General features: G+C 29.6%; 3 protein-coding genes, 1 non-coding gene and 1 pseudogene across 6 annotated transcripts; 1 reads left to right on the forward strand and 4 right to left on the reverse strand.

Moving 5' to 3' along the window:
* Nucleotides 1–148: 148 nt before the first annotated feature.
* Nucleotides 149–3541, reverse strand: LOC108457282 (rab GTPase-activating protein 22-like). The gene is made up of 5 exons (XM_017756261.2): nt 2820–3541; nt 2182–2317; nt 2057–2106; nt 1800–1853; nt 149–1693 (listed from the first exon to the last, which is right to left on the reverse strand). The coding sequence occupies exons 1-5, from the start codon at nt 2975–2977 to the stop codon at nt 448–450; spliced, it is 1644 nt and encodes a 547-aa protein (XP_017611750.1). The 5' UTR covers nt 2978–3541; the 3' UTR covers nt 149–447.
* Nucleotides 3542–8249: 4708 nt separating this feature from the next.
* LOC108455953 (ubiquitin-60S ribosomal protein L40-like) lies at nt 8250–10093 on the forward strand (annotated as a pseudogene).
* Nucleotides 10094–10541: 448 nt separating this feature from the next.
* Nucleotides 10542–10621, reverse strand: TRNAL-UAG (transfer RNA leucine (anticodon UAG)). Its single transcript has one exon. It is a non-coding gene; the product is annotated as a tRNA-Leu (tRNA).
* Nucleotides 10622–11682: 1061 nt separating this feature from the next.
* Nucleotides 11683–12989, reverse strand: LOC108456387 (homeobox-leucine zipper protein ATHB-7-like). The gene is made up of 2 exons (XM_017754981.2): nt 12391–12989; nt 11683–12310 (listed from the first exon to the last, which is right to left on the reverse strand). The coding sequence occupies exons 1-2, from the start codon at nt 12760–12762 to the stop codon at nt 12032–12034; spliced, it is 651 nt and encodes a 216-aa protein (XP_017610470.1). The 5' UTR covers nt 12763–12989; the 3' UTR covers nt 11683–12031.
* A 3832-nt stretch (nt 12990–16821) lies between these two features.
* On the reverse strand, nt 16822–20878 carry LOC108454457 (polyadenylate-binding protein-interacting protein 10-like). 3 transcript variants are annotated; one of them, XR_008274577.1, is made up of 12 exons: nt 20575–20870; nt 19930–20436; nt 19727–19837; nt 19595–19639; nt 19444–19516; nt 19237–19349; nt 19093–19152; nt 18962–19009; nt 18794–18862; nt 18218–18279; nt 17962–18114; nt 16822–17068 (listed from the first exon to the last, which is right to left on the reverse strand). XR_008274577.1 is itself a non-coding variant. In XM_017752924.2 (11 exons), the coding sequence occupies exons 2-11, from the start codon at nt 20377–20379 to the stop codon at nt 18057–18059; spliced, it is 1089 nt and encodes a 362-aa protein (XP_017608413.2). In that variant the 5' UTR covers nt 20380–20436; nt 20575–20878; the 3' UTR covers nt 17570–18056. The 3 variants fall into 3 exon arrangements, 2 of the variants coding, with proteins under 2 accessions (XP_017608413.2, XP_017608415.2); XM_017752924.2 differs by lacking the exon at nt 16822–17068 and having other exon boundaries at nt 17570–18114; nt 20575–20878; XM_017752926.2 differs by lacking the exon at nt 16822–17068 and having other exon boundaries at nt 17570–18114; nt 20579–20870.
* Between the last annotated feature and the right edge of the window lie 773 nt (nt 20879–21651).

Genomic DNA, 21651 nt, shown 5'->3' on the forward strand with positions numbered 1-21651 from the left:
AACTAAGTTTCAACCCGGAATTCGGTAAGTTAGATTGTGGTGTTTTCCGCTACTGAATCATGGGAAGAATGCCATCAGCAACGTCGAAGAGATGGGGCACAGTGATTCCACAAGAAAAATACATAGGCAAAGATCGATTCAAACACTGTTCCGACTAAACAAACCCACATTCCGCCATGGCAAATACCTTACGATCCCGATAAAACACTGGAGTTCACCGTTAATATAAATCAACACAGAATGAAATCGAAATCTACCGCTTAAAAGCAAGGGATTCACGTAACATTTCTTGTAGATAATAATGGTCTTCATATTATCTGTTAAATAAGCAATTGCAACTAGCTTTGAAGCAAAAAAAAAAAAAAAAAATCTCAGCAGGAGGATTGAAATACTAACAGCACTGAGGTCCAAGAAAGAACTCGAAGCACATAAATTTATCGGTAACAGTCAAAAGGTTGATTCTATCTTGTCGTGAAGAGTTACCACCAAATCGTGTGCATCGTTTAGGAGTTTCCATACGTCGAGTTGGCCCGACATGCTATTGCACTCTGTTATAATGTCATCTGTGCTGCCATAATTCTCAATGATCAATTTCCTCTTCTGCAACACCGAAGCTGCAATGGCATAAAGTAATAGATCGTCTGTAGGGGGTGCTCTTTGTCTTATCCTACTCCAGGCGGACTTCCCGATCCCAGCCCTAATGGCTGCCTGATCTGCCCACATCACCTCCCAGAGGCAAATTGTCTGTTCGAATGTCAATTCCCTTCTAAACAGTACCACCACCATTCTATAAACAAAAAAGCAATCCTCGGCTTTGAGCTTCTCCAAATGCCGGTAGAGGTGAGAGTCCTTACATTTGATTATCTTGGAAACAATATTAAGTTGCCTTCTGATCCCCACCTCATCGAGCCTAAAATTATGTCGAGCTTTCTTCATGAAACCTACAAAGCACCAAAAAGCTTCATAATCATCTGGGATGACTGAAATTATTGGAGAAAGAAGATCACTCATGCCCTGGCAGTAGCCAATTTCGGAATCATAAAGCGCATAAGCTTCAAGGATGGTAACCAAACGTGCAGCATGGAAAATTACGTAAGGCTCCAGGTGATCATAATCCTTTAATCCAACAGCCTTAGCTAAACGGCATGCCCTCCGATCTGATACTGCAGCCTGAGAAACAGAGTATGGGATCCATTCAGTATTGGCACGAATGGCATCTAGACGAATGATTCGCTGCCAGGTGGAAAAATCTTCAGTTGCATGTAGTTTTGATAGCCATTCATTGGTCGAGGGAGAAAATTTCCTTTTCAAAGGCACATCAGAATCATTCTCCTCCTCACCATCCAAAAAGGTGGAACCCTGAATCACTTCAGGGTCTTCAGATGAGTCAGAATCTGATGACTCGCTGTTCAGTGCCGACACATCAGCATTTGTTGTTCTTCTTGAACTATCATCTCCTTCCATTAAAGTATTGGATGGTTCATCTGAGTAGTCAGCATTTGGGTTCCTTTCGTCGCTAGACAGAGATTCTCTGGCACTAACCCCTTCTTCAGAGCTAGATGTGTCTGTCTCCTGATTAAGACTTTCACTGTCTCCATTTTGACAAGTTCCACCAATTTCAGTCAAATTAAAACTCCTGGTGCTGGGTTTTGGGAGTTGGGAGCACTCTCTTCGAAGTTTTTCATATTCCTTCCTGCATTAATAGATTGACAAAAAGTGAAGAAATGAATCAAAGAAGTAAATTCTCAGTAACAATCAACTTTTACAGCTAAAAGGGTTTAGGGGTATATTTTTTTTACCTTTTCTGAGTTCTAACAGCATCTCGCTCTTCTTCAGAACTGTTTAAGTCATAACTGTAGCAGACAAAAAGGAAACAATGTCATCATAAAAGGTAGCTAACATGATTAACTGTCCACATGCCCCAAGACAAGTGTTATCCATGGAAAAGTAGAAACTTTTCATGATGTCTTGGCGTGATAGAGTAAAAGAACAACCATAGAACCAGCAGCAACAACAATAAGATACAATCATAAACACACAGGTTCAGTATACTTACACTCCCAGAAGAAATGGCCAGACCTCAGCCCTAATACCGGGATCAACACCCTGCATCAGTGGTACCCAAGGCTAAGCATTAAAATTACAAGAAAAATGAATAGGTTAGAGGTCCCCGTAACTCACCCTACTGCGAACTTTTTTCAAGAACTTTATCCCGCCATCCCGGAGTCTACCATCGGGGGTAAACAAACTTCTCCACTGCTGAGGTGAAAGGGCATGTTTCTTTCTCCGGCGAGACCAAGGTGATTTGAGTCTACCGCTGAAAATAAAGGTCAATTTTACAAATGGGAAATGAGAAGCTACTGATAATGTGAAAACAATATGTGACATATCAACATAGAGAGCGAAAAATCAAAATCCCAAGAGCAAATATCTTAGCACTTACCAACAAATAGATTCTCTATTATTCCAATTTTTCAATTTAAAAATGTTAATTTGATTTTCTCTATTAAGAGAATCTGATTTATCATAAAATAAATATTTTCTCAAAAAAATGTCTCTGTTCCATTTGATTTTGAGTTTTCATATTCAAAAATATACTACTAGATTGAAGCAAATCTAAAAGTAGAAATAGTCGACGAACAAACTTGGCAAGGAACATTAACACTGATCCATCAAATAAGTAAAGCAAAGTAAATGCTAGTATTTCGAAATAAACAAGCAAAGAATCTAAATGTACACAAAGCAAACAAGTGGAGATCGAGATCTGAAACGAGAATCTAACGAGAGATCAAGCATTTAACGGAAAAAAAGGGACTTACCTATCAGCGGAAGAACAGGCAGCCGGTGAAGAAGAAGTAACAACGAAAAGAACCGAACGCAAATAAGTCCACGACGATGACGAAGACGACGAAGAAGATGACGATGAAGGCGAGTTCGAAGATGAAGACGAAGTCTGACTTCGTCTAAGCGCTTTCATCTATTACGATTTGATTTTATTTTTTTTCCTATTTAATCAGCTACTCTCACTACGTGTCCTTACTAGGGTTTTCTGAGATTTTATTTTAAATCTTTTTTAGCATTCAACTATGGATCAGTTTTTCATTTCCTTTTTTTTTTTTCTCTCACCTGGTACTGGTGTAAAAAACGGTAGCGAAGAAAGCGTTACCGGCAATGGCGGTGACGGAGAAATCAGTTTTAGAAGGAGGTTTCGCCAAATCCGACCAGAATCCGCCGTCTCCACCGCCGCCGAAGTGGTGGATTACGGTCTGACCGTTGTTGTTGCTTGAAGGTACCATGGAAGTTTTAAGGTAAAGGAAAGCCCAAAACAAAGAGAGAAGCTTAAGCTGCCCCCCTTTCCTTTAGTCTCTCCCTCTAGACTCTCTCTGCTCTATCGAATTTTGAGAGAGAGAGAGAGAGGGTTTTCAAAGTGAAAGACTTGCAGATTGACCTTAAGAAAAGCTCATTATTTCTAATCTCTCCATTATTTCTTTATTTTAGTGTTTTTCTATTGACATTAATTTCAACAACAAATCAGAACTTAAATTAAAAATATATGTAAGAAATAACAATCAATTCTCCCTTTGTTACCACATAATCACTTGCATTTTGTGTTTTTTTACTTTTTAAATAAGTAAATTAATCGTTACATATTTATTTGTTTCTACTGATAAAAATTATTTCATGTATTTTATAGCATATCAAGTATAACTGTCTATTTATTCAATCAAACATAAAAGTTTTAATAATATAAATTGATAAAATTTTCAACAAAAATAATCAATTTTTCTTTAACGATAAAGATTAAATTGTCTATTTTTAGTAAAAATGATAAATTGCAAACTGACTCATCATAAAAGGTTTTCTTAATACGTTTACACATTTATTACTTACTCTTTTAGTAAAAATAGAGTCAATTTAGTATTACTCAATTGGCACAGTTGCTATTGTAACAATGAATAGGACATGATTTTATCTGCGTTTTTCTTTTAATTTAAAAGAATTTTAAAGATATTTGATTTGTCGTTAGTGCATAAATTTTATACATTATCAATTAATAATAACATATCACATCTTCATTGAAAAATAAAAATAAATGAAAAACTTATAAATAAATATTAATAATTTTATTTGAATATAATTAAATAATAACTAATTATAAATAAACACTCAAATCCTAAAGTTTAAGCTTCGCGCCCTAATGTTGAGATCCTAAACCAAATACCTTAATCCCTAAATTCAAGAGTTATTGATATTTATTCTAATAGTAATAATTAATTGATGTTTAAATAACATTATTAATATTTATTTTAAATATTCTATAATATTTTAATTTTATTTAATGATAATATATCATATTATTATTTAATGTGATGCATGATATTCATATCTCGCACACAATAAATCAAATATTATTCCTAAAAAATTATAATTTTAAACAAATATTATTCCTAAAAATTATAATTATAAAGCTTTTCAAACACATATATAAAACAAAACATTTAACAACGTAGTTTAAAAAATCATATTTATTCATAATGATATTATTAAAATTCAAAATAAAAATAAAATATATGATATTTTTAATTTGTTTAAAATTAAGAAAAAATGTTTATATATAAAAGTAGAATAAATTAGTAAAATATGTCGAAAATAAAAGTTAAATGGTTAAATAGGTTATTTTTTAAATTTAAGGAAATAAATTGTTTTTTAAGGTCTGTGAAAACACACTTAACCGAATATATTTTTCGATAAATACAAAAAAAATATACTTTCATACTACTGTGAATAAAAGCGTGCCCAACTAGACTTATTTTCACTAAAAATACTTATTTAATTATTATTATTATTTTTGATATATTGAGCTAATTTAGCCATAAAAGCAAATTATCAATGCAAGTAATTACATTCACAACCTTCCATACAACAGTCAACAAAAGAGTGCTTTTTACCTAATTGATTTTTTATCCTTTTTATCTGTTCACATTACAAGTATGTATGTGAATAATAAACAAAATTAGGTGTGAAATATTTTTAGTAGAAATGTTTATTAATTACAATCATGAGTCACACGTTTTATATTTGAAACAAATTAAATGTAATGGTTTGGGTATTCTCTGCAAACCAAAACATTAAATTTAAATATTTTAAATAAAAATGAAAATTTGGCTTATCTAAAATATAAATAATTTTTTAATATTTTTATCTTTGGTATGAGGAAATTTATAATTTTATCTCGATCTCCAAATAAATTTCTAACCTTGTTTCTGTTTGGATTCTACTTTATTTATTTGTTGAATGTGAACTTTCAAATAAATTTAGAACATATAATATGAGATAATAATAAAAATTAATGATAAAAAATAGAAATAAAAACACTAATACATTATGAATAAAGATTATTAAGTCCTAATTAACATAAATATTATTAATTATAAATTATAAAATATGAAGCTTTTTTGTAAAAATAAATATATTAAACACAATTATAAAAAAACATACAAATACATATACTTTAAATAAATAAATAAAAATACTGTCAAGGTGGTTGGAAAAAATTGACAGTGAACTTCTTTTCTAAACATTTGTAATAAATTCAAATATCAAAGTTATTAATGTTGATAAAATTTTAGCCGAATAAAATTAATTTTAGGCCATGAAATACATAAAAACACTGAAGGAAATTTTGACAAATAAATATTTAATCTGTAACCTAATGTATGTGGCAAATTTGAAAAGCAGGAAATTTTTAAGAGAAAAGACAAATAGTTATATAATATAAATATTATACAAATTAATTAAGGATATAATTAAAATGACATAAACATTTATGTGTAAACTTTTATGAAAAAATTAAAATTGCACATAAACCTAAATTTAATACGTAATATAATATACAAATTTAATTTTCTACGCATTTACATGCATCAAATTTTTAAAGTTTTAATTATTATTTAAATTGTGTTTATTTTGCTGAATATAATTTTGAAAAATGGATTGGTATATTGAAAAATTGACGTTTTACTGTGTTTGAATGATTTTGTATCTTTGATAAAAATTTTGAAATCATTTTATAAAAATAGTCTTATATAAAAATAAAAGTACTCTATAAATAAATTTATTTTTCGAGAAATGATTTATGTTTTTCATGAATAAATCAATTTACATTAAATTATTTTTAAAAATAAATATTAAAAATATATTAAAAAATTAGTAGATATTTTCTGCACAAATTTTAGACAGCCTCCGATGAATGAAGTGTCGGGTTAAGCTTTTGATTTGTTAAAAAAGGAAATTGGCGTAGAATTGAAGTTAGCAGAGGCTTAAGGTAATTATATTCTACACGCTGTTGACAGTAATATCAAAGACACATTGAAGTTCAAACTTGGAAATTAATTATTATTATAGAAAATGTTTATATATAAAAAATACTTTAGTTTAAAGAAAAATAAAGTCGTCAAGATTGAGGAAAGTAAAAGTCACCCCTTTTTTTATGGATATGAAATTGGTCAAATTTCTAGTCTAAATCAATCTGATTTAGACATTGATCATGATTTTGTCCTAATCGTGGGTGTCAATCCACATGATTAAAATTTTAAAGGAAAAAAAGGAAAAGAAATACTTTTGATCCATCAAACAAAGTGGTATTACAGCAATTTAATTGTTAAAAAAAAAACAACATTTGTCTAAATTTAGTTCATAGGAGGTATATTGTGATTAGAGGTATGTATGGGGTTGGATTTGGATCGGATTCAATTAAAAGTTTAGACTTATTTGTAATGATTAGATTTGGCTCGGCTTAAAAATTAAGTTTAAAATTTTATCTAATTTCAACTTAAATAAAAATATTAAAATCTAAACTTAACTCGATTTTTTATATTGATTTTTTTAAAATATAATAAATTAAAAATACTAAAAATATTAAAATAAATGTATATCAACAAATTAAAAATATATTTATATTAAATAATATAAGATAGGTGTAACTTAATAAGTAAATACTTCTAAATAGTAACAAAATTAACAACAAAACAAGAGGTATATAAATATCCAAATAATAATAACAAAATAGTAATAATATAATAATAAAATAGTAGCAAAACAATGAGCAAACAACAAGAAAATAGCAGTAAAATAGTAAAAAACAATTTATTTTTTTACTTACAATTTCGGACCAGGTTAGGCTTAGGCCAAAAAAGTATTACTTGAGGCTCAACTCATTTTTTAAACGGGCCTTTTTTTTTGCCTAAACCTATTTTCAAGTCTATATTTTTACTTAAACCCTCTAACTTTTTGGGCCAGTCTTTGAACTAGATGACCCGACTCATAAACAAGTCTAATTGTGATTTATTCAATTACAATATAAAATTTAGTTGTTTGATTTACTTAAAAGAATATATTTTATTAAATTGTGTAAATAATTTAATATTATAGTATTTTATATTACTAATAAATTATTTTTAAATAGAATATTTGATGGACTATTGACATGTTACATTATCATCATCTATTCATGTTAAATTAATTAAATGGTGATTTTATTAATAAAAGACTTAATTAATTTTTAAAAATTATTAATGGTTCAATAGAATAAATTTTTATCTAAAGGCGTAATTATATTTTTATTTTTTACTGAAGTCATTTTAAATCATTAAATAATTAAAATATAAAAATACAAGATATGAGTGAAAAAACGTGAACCAAATACAGCCGAGATATATATAGAAAAGATTCTGGTCCCAGCCTGCCCATATGCCGTTTGCGTGCTCAACTTTTTTTCAATTTACGTTACACAATAATGGAAGTGGATTTGATTTAAGGGAATAAAGTTTTAAGGATACAAAAGTAGGCTCTCTTCTTCCATCTGGCAGCGACAATTATGGCATGCTGCTTCAATTTCGAAGTTTAAAAAAGTTAGTTTTTTATTTTAATTTGTAATTTTATAGTATTTAAAGTTATTCAATTAAAAAAATATTAAGTTTTAATTCGAGGCACGAATATTACTAATGCAGGAAGACGTAATTTTAATTATGTTAAAATGTATTTTCTTCCTATTTATAAATTATATAATAATTATCATTTTAGATTATAAATAAAAATATATAATAATATTTTAATAATTTAATACTTACATAAAAAATTTAAATATTTTAATTATTATTTTATAATTTTTAAAATTACATAAATTACACCGATATCACCTACCTATTAAATAAATTTATATATTAATCATTTAATTAAAAAATTAGAGAAGGATGATTGAACTATTTTGAAATTTTTCATTTAGACTGTGTCACAGAGAAAAGCCCAAAAGGCCAAAACCCAAGGCTAAGAAAGAATTCACTACAAACCCTAATCAGGCTGTCAGTATCTTTGTTAGATAGATTCAGATACAGAAGCAGAATCAGAATCAGGGTTTGAAAAAAATGCAGATCTTCGTGAAAACCCTAACAGGGAAGACCATAACCTAGAGGTCGAATCCAGCGATACTATCGACAATGTTAAGGCCAAGATCCAGGACAAGGAAGGTTTATATCTCGCTTTTTTTTTTTCCCGCCCTCCTACATGTTTTAACGTTGATATCGGTATGAGGATTTGATGGCTTAGATTTTTCCGGTGTAAATGTTTTCAGGTATTCCACCGGACCAGCTGAGATTGATCTTCGCTGGAAAGCAGCTCGAAGATGGCCGTACTCTTGCTGACTACAATATTCAGAAAGGTAATCATTGGTGATCTTAGGCCCTGTTTTGTTCTCGAGAAAATTTGCCTTATTTTGAGACGATTCACGATATATATCTAAATTCGAAAGCACATTAATTTACTTTATTCCCAATTGAACTGTGAATTAAAGCCACGAGCATGTTTAAGTAATGTCTTCTTGTTAGAAAAAATGTAAAGTAGCTTCGTTGGAATTTATAACTGTTCAAGTATTGCTTCTTCAATTTCATCGAACAATACTCAGAAAGCCTAGGTGTATATGTTTTTTTCTGTTCGATGTATATTTTAGTTTGATTTGATTTGATTGTTTGTTTGTGTGTAATTTGCAGAATCAACCTTGCATCTGGTTCTGAGACTTCGTGGTGGCATTATCGAGCCTTCTTTGATGGCATTGGCTAGGAAATACAACCAGGATAAGATGATCTGCCGCAAGTATGTCTGTATATTTGCTTGCTTAATAATTTTAGTTTACATGTTCATTTGAAATGAGTTGTTCTTGAAAGCAGTATTAAATGCTTTGTGATCCGTATTTCTTCACTTTTTCTAAAGTACTCTTATTTGACATACGTATATAACGAATATTTTGGCTTAAGTATGGGATATTTGAATATACCTCTGTTAGATGCATGCATCTAGTTAGATTTAGATCCTCCCTTTTTCGATATATATATACATAGATAATATGCATACATATATTGCTATATACATGTATATAATAGTCTGATACTTACCCCTTGAGTCCGGTAATATATAGCTGTGTATTTTGTGCCTGCATTGGTTAGACCTAGATCCTCCCATTTTTGATATATATTGTTGAAATAAGCATTTTATTCCATTCCCTTTTGGAGTATCCGATTTCTCCTAAGAACCACCCAAGGATACCATATGGTTGTACAGGAAATTACTTTCTTAATTCTTTCCCTTTTGTAAAATGGGCTTGCGCTTAGAACTAAAAAATCTCTGTTCTCTATTTCGATGCAAAAATTCATACCATTTATGTCTCTGCCCTAGGTGTTATGCTCGTCTGCACCCCCGTGCCGTGAACTGCAGGAAAAAGAAGTGTGGACACAGCAATCAGGTAATCCATGCTGATTTTATCATTACATTAGATATGTGATATAGCTACTACTTTTTCAGTGAAACTAATCGATACTTTATTTGTGTTGACAGTTGAGGCCAAAGAAGAAGATCAAGTAGATTACATATATCGACGGACGAATTCTACTTTTATTATCAGATTTCTGGTTGGAAACTATTGTTCTAATAACAGACATCTTTAATTTCGTTTATCTTGAAACTCTCTTGTAGTTTATGTTCTTCCATTTGTACTTGAATGCAAGTTCTTCGTTTTTGAAATGATGATGGCAATATTTAACAACCTTTGCAACTCCGCGATGGCGGTCATGCTTTTTACATTGTCTGGAAAATGTTTTGGATCATCCACCATGGTGACTTCTGAGGTGCATAATCTTTTAACTGTAAGCAACTCATTTTAACTTTGGTGTCAAAACTCGAAAACCCAAGGTTTTGATACAATTTATACAAGAATTAAATATAATAGGAACTTTATATTCTTTATTAAAATTTATGTAAATATAAACTTTTCTCAAATACAATTTATACAAGAAATAAATATAACGTGATTATGCGAGGATGCATGTGTATTGATATATGAGATTGACTTATGACTTCAAAATTAACGACTCTGCTCACCAATTTGGGCCTGCCCAAATACCAACCCTACCTTCTAAGCCCAACTTTTAATTTTAAAGAATTAAAACAAAAGCGGGCTCGCCCGAATACCAACCTTGAGTAAAAAGTTATAATGACAGCTGTGGGATTTGAACCCACGCCCTTTCGGACCAGAGCCTAAATCTGGCGCCTTAGACCACTCGGCCAAACTGTCTTGTTGAAGGCGCTGCCTCATTACACTTTCTTTATTTTGTAAAATCCAGTTCAGTGAGTTCTACAATGTGTCTCACGTGACCGGCAACCCTTGATTTTCACATTAAACAATTTTATTCTTAAAATGAAAACTTTTCCATTTAACCATTTATTAATTTATAAAATTTTAAATTAATAATGATAAATTTGCACTCTAATCTATTAAAATTTTCCCGACTCAGCCACTTCATGGTTCTCGAGTAAGCACTTTGTTAGCTGTTTTTGTACCCAACAAGTAACTTATTCTTCTTCAATGTATGAAAAGGCGAAAAACAAGTGTACGTTTTTCATTAGGGTGTCCATGTTTCTCTTTATTCCTATTACTAATTATTGAGGGTTAGGTGAGAAAATGGGAAAAAAAAAAAACGTGTTGTAGTGAACCTTTGCTTTTATGGTAGCTTCTTTCATTTGTTTAAGCAAAAACTTTTATCACCCCATGTTTCAACAATGATATTTAGGAAAAAGTAATATGAAGTTTGATGGGTTGGAAGTTAGATTATATTTTAACTTTTATTTAAAATATAGATAAATTAATTTATGTAGAGTAAATTGATATTTTTTGTTAAAAATTTATTTATTTGTATTATTAAAAATTGATATGAATGATGAAATAATTAAATATTGACACATATATTTATATTGATGTATACGGATAAATTTTAATAATATAAATAAATAAAAATTTTAATAGGATAATTAATTTACTTTTTAATCTATTATATAAATGTTAATTTATTTAAATTTTTTAAAATAAGTGAGTCAAAATGTAATTCGATTCCATGATTATTTGATCCAATCAATCAGTCCATTTTCATAAGTGCCCAAAACCCAAATTACTGGAAGACTACTATTGGGGGAAAAAGATGTCTTTGATCTTTGTTTTTTCCTTTCTATAGGATCATCAAGTATATACTGGATTTTGGAGAAAACCCATAGCTTATATTTTAAGGTACCATTCGTTCATCTATTTACTATAATCAAAAAGTAAAAAAAAAAAAAAAAGAAAAAAAAAGGAAAAATCTATTTGTTTACAACTAGAAACATCTCTTTGCTACTGCAGCCTACTTTTGCATGCTTTGTGATATGATAATCATCTTGGCATGCAATAATATAGAAAAGGTACAAGTAAAATCGGAACAAAAGTCAGATTTATATCCCTAATTACATTGAATAGAAGTGGCAAAGGATCTTCGTCCTGTACTATAAACTTTATGAAAAAAAAAAAAAAGAAACCCCAACGAACGGTATCATGGCTTTCTCAGCCATCGACACTCTCCTTCCTTCTGTGATAGTGGAAACATCTCTAACTCTAAATCAATAGATACAATGGAGCTACAGGCAAAATCGAGTTTCCTCGTGAAGATGCAGCTGTTCAAGTCCAGAAGTTTAACCAGTGATGCCAACGGCTGCACAAATGATCAAACTGATCATCATAATCCCTATATTCATCCATGCCCAGGAATTCATCTCCATGCTTCACTGCATCTTCAATTTCTCTATGACCTTTCTGAGTTTCTAAACCCAAAACCCCATCGTCTTCCTGTTTGAAACTAGACCCTGGTTCAGCTTCATGCTCAGTACTACCCACCTTGCTGACCTTATTTACACCATTGGTTTCACTCTCAGCTAGCATTTCACTTAGCTTCTCCATCTGTTACAAAAACACACACACACAAAAGTAATTATCAGTAAGAACAAACAATGGTGGAAGGGATGGGAGATACCTCGTACCTGCGAAATCAAACACTGTTTCTCTTCCTTCAACATCTCAAATCTCGACACCAACTTGTCGTAATTGTCTCTCAACGTTACGTAATCTTTTTCCATTTGTTTCGACTTTAACCTCGCCCTTCTGTTTTGAAACCAAATGGATACTTGTCGAGGCTGAAGACCCAACTCTCTCGCCACCTGCAATTTTTTCTTCGGTTCCAGCTTTGTCTCTGACTCGAAAATCGACTCCAATAACCTGATTTGATCGTCGGTGAACCTCCTCTTGTTGCTGCTGCTGTTGTTGCTGTTGTTCTTCCCTGGTGGCGGTGCCTGACTGTACTGTTGTAATATTAGTTCGTTTGATGATGGATGATGATGATCTCTGGTCTCCATTAATGGAGGTTCTTTTTTCAAGGTATATGTGTTGAGGATCTTTAGAAAATTATAGGGAACTTTGATATAGAGTACTACATTTGGCTGCTTTCAAAGTGATTGAGACTTTTAATTAATGGATTCTGAAATTACAATCAAGGCTCCACACTGATCGTATGATATTATTCTCTTTCCTATGCGTTGTACACATCCATGTCCTTCTTTCTCCTTTGTTCAACTGGATTTTAAAAGGGAATAATATAATTTTGTAATTATATCTATTTTAATATTTCTATTTTTTATACCTAAAATCGGGTAATTAGATTCATTTTAGATTTTAGATTTAGAAAAACATAAACCACGTGAAACTTTGAAAATGTGTTCTTCTATCACTTTAAAATTAAAATATTCGTATATATTATATTATAAAGTGTTGGATTTCATTGATGTGACAACTTATTTGAATGACACATAGATAATTCTATATTTATTTAAATATTTAATTAAATTTAATCAAAGAGAATATAAATTAATATTTAATTAATTTAAAAATAATAAATATATTTTTTGATTTGGTAAATTTTAATTATTTTATAATTAAATATTTTTATCAATAAAATGTTCGAATAAATCATAATATTTATCGATAAAGTGTATTAAATCTTAAATATTTATTTATTATCTATTTTAAATACATTAAATCTTATCAATATATTTATATATATTCTAATTATATAACTAGCTAACTTCAAAGCTCCGAAAGGTATGATTAATTAGAAAAATATTTTTTATTAATAATATTTTTTTCTTTTATAATTTTACTTACAATGAAATGATTTGAATTTATTTATAATATCAATAATAAAATTAAATTTATACGAGATTATAAAATGATTTTATTGTATTTTAATTAATACATACGATCAAACCCATGCATTGTCAGGTAAAAAATTTAGTTTATATATATTTTTAGGTGATGACGTAATACAATCTTAGTCTGTCACATGCATTGTTCTAATAACCAAACTAATGGTTGAACCAATCAAATCATTGGTTCTCGATTTAATCGCTTTGATCGGTTCAATTGGTAGACCAATAATAATCAAGTAAATAATTAAAAATTCATAAAAATTTAAAATCAGAAAATTTTTTATTAAACCAGCTCAATTTGTTCAATTACTGAATCATATCTCAGTTTTTTATTTTGATCGGTTTCAAGCAGTTTTCATTCAATCGGTTCAATCCCTTTTGGACTAATATATCGATTGATTCTCGATCTAATCGATCAATTCAGTCATGTTTTAAGAACAATGATCACGTCCAAAAAAATTCAAGACAATTGAGTGACTGAAAAAAACAAAATTGAATAGTTGAGTGACCATTTTGTAACTTTTCACAATTTAATAATAATAATAAATACTAATAATTGAATAACTATTAATGTAATTATTGCTATAAAATATATAAATACAATATAAATATACGTTTTTGGATTTGTTTGCTATATATACTTGTACGGCTGACAAATACTCCTTGTGCCCACAAGGTTTGGAAGGTAGTTATATTTGTGCCCACCATTGAAGATTCATAGATAGATAATTTCAGTCCACTTTTGAATGCAAGGACCAAACCACAAATTTATTTAAAATTATAATTTTTTTAAGAGAGTGCAAAATATAATTTCAAGATTGTATTATATTATATAATTAAAAAATTAAAATGATTAAAATAAAAAATTTCTTTACGAGCTTTTGGCACTATTCTTGATCTGAGTAATAAAAAAGGATGGGTCACAGTCCGTTAATCTTCTTAAGATTAACGGATAAATTTTCACCGTCTATTTTTAAAATTTTTCAAAGAAATAAGTTTAAAATTTATGATTTAGTTTTAAAGTTTTTCAAAGAAATAAGTTTAAAATTTATGGTTTAGATTTTAAAATGTAGAATTTAGGGTTTTGTAAAGAAAATGTTAAATTAATTTTAGAATTATATTAATAATAAAACATGTAAATTATAAATAAAAAAATGTGTTGATTTCATAAATTGTCAGCTTGAAAATATTAAATATGTGGTGTATATTATATTGTTATAACTCTATAATTTATTTTAATAACTGTGAGAAAATCCAAACCCCAAATGAATAATTTTATTTTTATTTGTTTTGTCATATACGTTTGAAGTTGATAATTGTCCCTATGTTTCAATATACATGTTTCTTCCACGTGCATGAATTTTTTTATGAATTTTTCAGAAAAAATTAATTATAAAGGCTTACAAATTAATTATAATTAAACATTCGAAATTAATTATAATTTTTGAAAATACGAAAAAAGTCATGTAACAACGGAACTCTTAAATATATTTCAATTTCAATTCTAAAACTATATAATCAAACGCTAGGCTTTGATACATTTATGATGTGGGTGAAAATGTATGTAACAATTTTTTTTAAAAATAGCTTAAGTAAAACGGTAAAATTAAAAATTAAAGATTATAATATTTTAGGTTCAAATCCTATTATACACAAGTATTTTCTAGATTACATATGAAAAGATAAAATTATCCTTTAAATAATATTTATTACTTATTAAAATGAAAAGCTTTTAGTAAATTCATTACTTAAACTAACTTCTATAATATTAATATTCTCAACAATTATTCTCAATAACGTAAAATATAATTGATTGATGTATTGTGTTTGTTAAAAATTGTATAAAAGTCGATTGAATTTTAATTTGATTGAACATCGATATTATTATCAATGCAGGAAATGTGAGTTCGAGTGTAACGAAGCGCATTATCATTTTATTTAAGAATTAAGAAGGATATAAATATTATATAAAAAAGAATAAATATTAAAAAAATTATAAAAGAAAATTGTCTAAAGATAAAAGAGGATGAAAATAGTAGGATTTCGCCTGATATCGACAAAACAACAAGAACAAGGTGTTCGATTATTTTCAAAACGTTAAATCACACACAAGCAACCAAATTGGCTCTAGGACAAATTAGCTAACAAAATGCTTATCTCATCCTTTTAATAATATGTTTGGTTTCTGTTTAGGTTATATTTTGTTATTAGTCCCTATAATTTTGTGAAAATTGTAACTTTAGTCCCTATAATTTTATCCATTTTAATCTATATACTTTTTAAATTTTGATATTTTAGTCCAAACCCAGATAGTAACAATTAAAATCCATTTGGTTAAATTTGATTATACTATACGTATAGTTATAGATTTAGTCTATATTCTTCGATTAGATTATTCTAAGTCATTATTCTTTTAAACCTTGAAATTTCAATCTTAACGTAAAATGATAATTGTTAATCCATGAACTGAACTTTTAGTGAGTATGGAGATTACAAGCTAACATAGCTTATGATAATATTATGTTAGACGTACTAAATTTAAAAAAAAAAAAAACTTAATGAATTTAATCGTTATTATTTAATAAAAACTGTAATTTTAAATTTTGAACAACATAAGGACTAAATTGATAACTTAATAAATATACTTGATGCGTAGTTTTCACAGGGAAGAATTTTAAGTGACAAAAGTCCAATGGGTGTCAACAATGTGTCCACCATTTTCATTGTCTTTTTTTAATGACATGAAACAGATATGAAAGTGGATGTTCATGGGTTGTTCGACTGTCACATTAACTAAGTACACATGTGTCCTCTCCTAAAAGGCTTTACTTCATTACACTTCATAATTACCTTTATTCAATTCTGGTGTTTTGTTATACTCTAATCAGTATTTTTTAAAATTATATACGTTTAATATATTATTTGTATAACATTATATTTATGTTTGATAAATGCTATATATTTTTACATTTAAAATTGGAGGTGTTAATCTTTTTAGTGTTCAATTCGAAATTTAAGGTTGATATTATGAAAATTGTCGAGGAAATTTTGACCGATGGACCCCTTGAACAAGTTAGGTATTGGATCTGAATTGTTTGTGTTCGGCTTTACCTTTGAGTTAATGTTAAGATTTATATACCTCCATGAACGGCTCACAGCTCGCGACGAAAGTGAAAGATAAAACCTAGTATAAAATTGAACACAAACACATTGAACCCACTACAAAAAAATTTATTGTCAATTGTTAAAATTTTTTTCAAGATTTAATACTAATATTAACAATTAACAATCATCTGTTAAGCACTAAAAAAAATTAACCCCATAATCATTTATAGATAAAAGATAAAAACAACAGACAAACACCACATTGAATAGTGCTCCAAATATTTGTAGTCGAATTTAACCAAAAATTGATCTCCCCCGACCTGACACCCCCTAAATCCATACCTGACTTCACCTGAAATATTAAATATTCCATTTAGGAATATTAAATAATTTTTATATCATATTAATTTCTGCAACATTAATTAAAATAAAGCATTACAAAATCGTATAAAAATTAAAACATCTGAGTAAAATATATAAAAATAATAATTGAAAAGTTATAACATCTAGAGTATTTTAATAATTTTTTTAGAACAGAAGGTGCGGAATCAGCCGAATGATTAGCCCAAAATCGAGAATGTTCTGGGTATTAATAGACATGTTTAGCCCAATGTTATTATTACATTCAACATCTCTCGGTAACAACACATTGGTTTAACTGTTCTTAGATTCTATCCTTTTCTGGTTGTTTATTGTTTTCGATAGAACATAACATCACATGAACATACCAATGTTTCAAATTTTATATAATGCAAAAATTTTATAAAATGTTTAGAACTCAATTTCGACATAATAGCTTAAACACCAAATTATTTACCTTCAGACAGCACCAAAAAAATGCACAGCTTAGCTGTTTCGTTGGCTAAAGTCGAGTATCTCAACGTTAAGAAATATCCGACTAAGTAGTCAGAGCATTAACGATACTTTTGCTTATAATGTATATAAACTCGGGTGTCCGGCACCAAGCCTCAGTAACTTAGCTATACAGTAATGATAAAGCAGACAGCAAATCATGAAGAACATAAGATAGTCTAGTTTAACATTACCAGATGTTAGCTATGTCCGAGCAATCTGTGTCTTTAGGGATCATCCTTAAAGAGGGGTGCATTGTAACAAGCAACATAAAATTAACATCCATGTCTATCAAAAACCTCATCTACGAGCTCGAGAAACCAACCACGATTAACCCCATATATAAGTAACTATGATGCAAGGACAAGATGATTACATTAACGCCGAAAGTACCTCGAATGTACTGCTGTATGTATGCATGTATGAGTAAATATGTATATATATTGGCAGTTGATCAGTTCCGGGAGAAAGAAACTGGCGAGGGTGGTTCAGCCCAGGGCGGGACGAGGAGCACGGGGACGAACAGGTGTCTTTGATGGACTTACCCTGCGTACACAAAAGGCAAATAATCCGATAAATTTTGGGTGAAAAATAAAAAAGGGATGAATTTTACAACCAAAAAAGACTTGAGATATGAACTAAAACCGACCTTATGGGCAGTGATCCCAAAACTGCACCACTGCAGTTGAGGGCTGCGATCGCACTATCAGCCTGCATGAATGGCATTCAAGTAAATTTACTAGTTAACAAATAAGGGCAACATTAAAACGAGTTGCAGCACAATTGTTCAATGGCAATAGCATGATTACAACCAGGGACAAAGACAGAAGAGAGCAGGCAGTGGCCTTGGCCACCCAGAAATGGTAGATTTGCCATTTAACTCCATAATTTTTTATGAATTTGCATGTTAGTATAATGGTAAATTTGCACTTTGGTCCTCGGTAATTTATCATTCATCTCTGGTCCCTCCTAAAGCAATTTTTTGGCTTCATCCCTGATTATGACCAAATTTCTGCAGCAAAATATACATTTTGGCGGTTCCATTCTGGGACAAAATTATTCTGGCTAAAAGGGCAAATGATGCCAAAAGCATCATTAAACTATGTGAACTAAAAGATTTAAAAACCGGTAAAGATAGATTATTCTCTCCTCAAGAAAGTACAATGCGTAAAAATTCAACGTCATACCAACTTTCGGTAAATAAAGATAGCAAGAGAGTAACTACCAATGTGAACTCAACAAAAGCAATGCGAGTTGAATGATGATAGTCTCCCAAGAGCCTCAATCGTTGAACCTACAAGAAAAGAAAAGTATTCGGTAACAAATCATAAAATCCAATAATTACGAGACATGCAGCATTTATACGGCACGTTGCATGAGAGAAACTACAAACCTCCCCGCAAACTGCTTCGAAGAAGAACTTGACATCAGCTTGAGTAATCTGTATCAGTCAGAACAAGTAATACCACTCAGGTTATTGATCACACTAGCATTCGAGGGAAATAATGGGATATGAGAAACTACCTTCTTGTCGATGTTTGTACAGTAAATGGTCCTTGTGCACATTTCCCGCTCGTCCTCAGACTGAAGAACATAAAATATTCAGAGGCATTAAAAACAAAAATGCATATCAACATGACACAAACTATTATAGTATATATGCTTTACCCTAGGTAAAAAAGTTGGGTTAACAGGCGCGATGGCAGTCTTGGAAGGCATCACTTTTAGAGGGTAATAACCAAGGATGGTTCCGGACAAATTCAAAGCAGCCTTTGCATCCTCTACAACAACACCGAATCACCAATATTGTAAAAACGAAAGCGGACACCAATGCTTACCAAATGCATAAAACATTCATATTATTATCATTATTACCTTCTTTATAGAACTCGACAAAGGCAAAGCGGAGAACAGAATTAGGATCACCGCATATACGACAATCAACAACCTATAACAGAAAGTTCTTTTAACGGAAATAACCGAAAAAATTCGGTACTAAATACAGAAAGAAACAAAAGGTAAATACCGGTCCGCAACTTAGAAAAAGACCAGCAAGAAGCTCCTCAGTAACCTAAATACCATATAAAACACAATCAATACATCAATACATCACTATATATCAGTACATAAACAAAGTAAAAAACTGAAAATATGTTACCTGCAGATCGATATCGGATACGTATACAGTTTTTCGAATCGCATCCTCTCTTTGCGCAATGCTGGTTCGATTATTCAACCTTCTCTTCCCTTGGGTAAAGTAAGTCCTTTTCTGTGTTAAAAGAAAAAAGAACAAATTATCAGACAAAATACGTACCAATATAAAAATAAAAAACCAAAAATGCCAAAGCAAAAAAGGCATACCCTTCTATTAGTATTTTCAGCACTAAATCCAAACCCATTTTCCAGAAACTGGTTATCATTAAGATTATGTTGTTGCTGATGATGATTGATTAGGGAAGGGGGTATAAATTCTTCAGCCATGGGGTTAAGCTTAGACAAAATTTCAACCAAATCAGTGATGTTTTTCTTGAGAATTTCACCATTATTACCCCCATTTTGAACACTTTTAAACCCATTAAGCTTATCGGTCATTGTAGCCATCTGCTGCTGGTGGTGGTTGTTTTCGTTGAACCCATCGCCGTTGATGGCTTCTCCTGCTGCTGCTCGTGGTTCCTCGGTAGTCTTAGTAACAGTCATGGAATCGGAGTTGGTTTTCGGTTTACCGGAATCGTTGACCGTATCGGTGTCAACCGGCACCAAATTTTGACCCGATGACCCGATTTTCGACCCGTCATTCTCAGCAACCGCCATGATCGAATGGGAAAAAAAATTCCCCTTTTATGAAAGAACGGTCTGGTTCAGATTTTCCTGTAAACAAGAAAAAAAATCCCATCTTTCTTATTTCTGCTTCATTCAATGATAAAAAAAAAAAACCCTGGAGAGAAAAAAAAAAAACCGAAGATTAAAGTTGTTTTTGTAGTTGAAGTTGTTAGAAGAACAACGTACCCGCCTTATCTAAATGGCTTCCATTGATGTAAAATCCAAAAGAAAACCTTAAAGATCGTCACTTCATACACTGAGAAATACAAGAAAGAAAAAGGAAAAAAAAAAAAAAGAGAGAGACTCCGCAAATCGATAGAGAAAACGGCTAACAAAGAGGACAACCTTTTTGTTTGGTTTCTCTTTGTGTGTGTTTTCTTATAATATGTTTTTTTTTAATTTTTTTTGAAAGAAAATATTTTCTTATGTATTGGTTAAAGCTATGATTCTGTAAATTGACAATGGTTTGGGTGTGTGTTTTAAATGGAGTGAAAATGAGGAGATGCTTACGTGGATATTTAAAAGTGTAAAATTAAATAATCCCTTAAGAGTGTAAAAAGTTATTAAAATTTTAAAAATAAACACTTTTAAAATGCATAAAAAATTTTTACATTCAATTGGATACATGAACTTTTAAAATATATCAAAAGACCTTTAAACTTTCTCAAAAAAGCAATTAAACCCTACATTTATTAAAAATTAGAAAAATTATAAAAATATAAAATCAATAAAATTTATAAATAGTATTGAATTTTAATAAAAATTTAAATATTAAAATTTTATTAAAAATTAGAAAAATATAAAATCTTAAAAATATAAAATTTTACAAAATTTTATAAAAATAGTAAAAAATGTAAAATATATAGAAATATAAAATTTTATAAAGTAGTAAAAAATATAAAATGTAAAGAAATATAAATTTTATAAAAATTATAAAATTATTGTATCAAAATAAATATTTTATAATTTTTCTATAATTTTATTGATTTTTTATCATTTTTGTCACATGTCACGCTATGTTGTGACACGTGATACTCTAATTGAAAAAACTAGGGTCGTTAATTTTTTATGATTTTTATAAAATTTTACAATTTTTTTGTTTTTTACGATTTTTATAAAAGAATTCTAATTTTAAGAATTTTAAATTTTAAAATTTTATTAATATTTAAATAAAATTTATTATTTATTATTTTATAATTTTTCTAATTTTAATAAGAGCAAGGGCTTAATTGTTTTTTTTTAAATTTTGAGGATCTTTTTTAT

This window comes from Gossypium arboreum, chromosome 11 (genome assembly GCF_025698485.1).
Source record: "Gossypium arboreum isolate Shixiya-1 chromosome 11, ASM2569848v2, whole genome shotgun sequence".
In the NCBI taxonomy this organism is placed as follows: domain Eukaryota; kingdom Viridiplantae; phylum Streptophyta; class Magnoliopsida; order Malvales; family Malvaceae; genus Gossypium; species Gossypium arboreum.

Excerpts from the sequence above, each read along its gene's own strand:
- LOC108454457 (XM_017752924.2), bottom strand. The coding sequence starts at position 20,379 with ATGGCGGTTGCTGAGAATGACGGGTCGAAAATCGGGTCATCGGGTCAA. Across the intron at positions 19,350-19,443 it reads TGTCGAGTTCTATAAAGAAG|AGGATGCAAAGGCTGCTTTG; the intron begins GTAATAATGATA and ends GTGTTGTTGTAG. Across the intron at positions 18,280-18,793 it reads CTTTTGTTGAGTTCACATTG|GCTGATAGTGCGATCGCAGC; the intron begins GTAGTTACTCTC and ends CCATTCATGCAG.
- LOC108457282 (XM_017756261.2), bottom strand. The coding sequence starts at position 2,977 with ATGAAAGCGCTTAGACGAAGTCAGACTTCGTCTTCATCTTCGAACTCG. Across the intron at positions 2,318-2,819 it reads GCCTGTTCTTCCGCTGATAG|CGGTAGACTCAAATCACCTT; the intron begins GTAAGTCCCTTT and ends CTTTATTTTCAG. Across the intron at positions 2,107-2,181 it reads TGAAAAAAGTTCGCAGTAGG|GGTGTTGATCCCGGTATTAG; the intron begins GTGAGTTACGGG and ends CCACTGATGCAG.
- LOC108456387 (XM_017754981.2), bottom strand. The coding sequence starts at position 12,762 with ATGGAGACCAGAGATCATCATCATCCATCATCAAACGAACTAATATTA. Across the intron at positions 12,311-12,390 it reads AACAGTGTTTGATTTCGCAG|ATGGAGAAGCTAAGTGAAAT; the intron begins GTACGAGGTATC and ends TTTTTGTAACAG.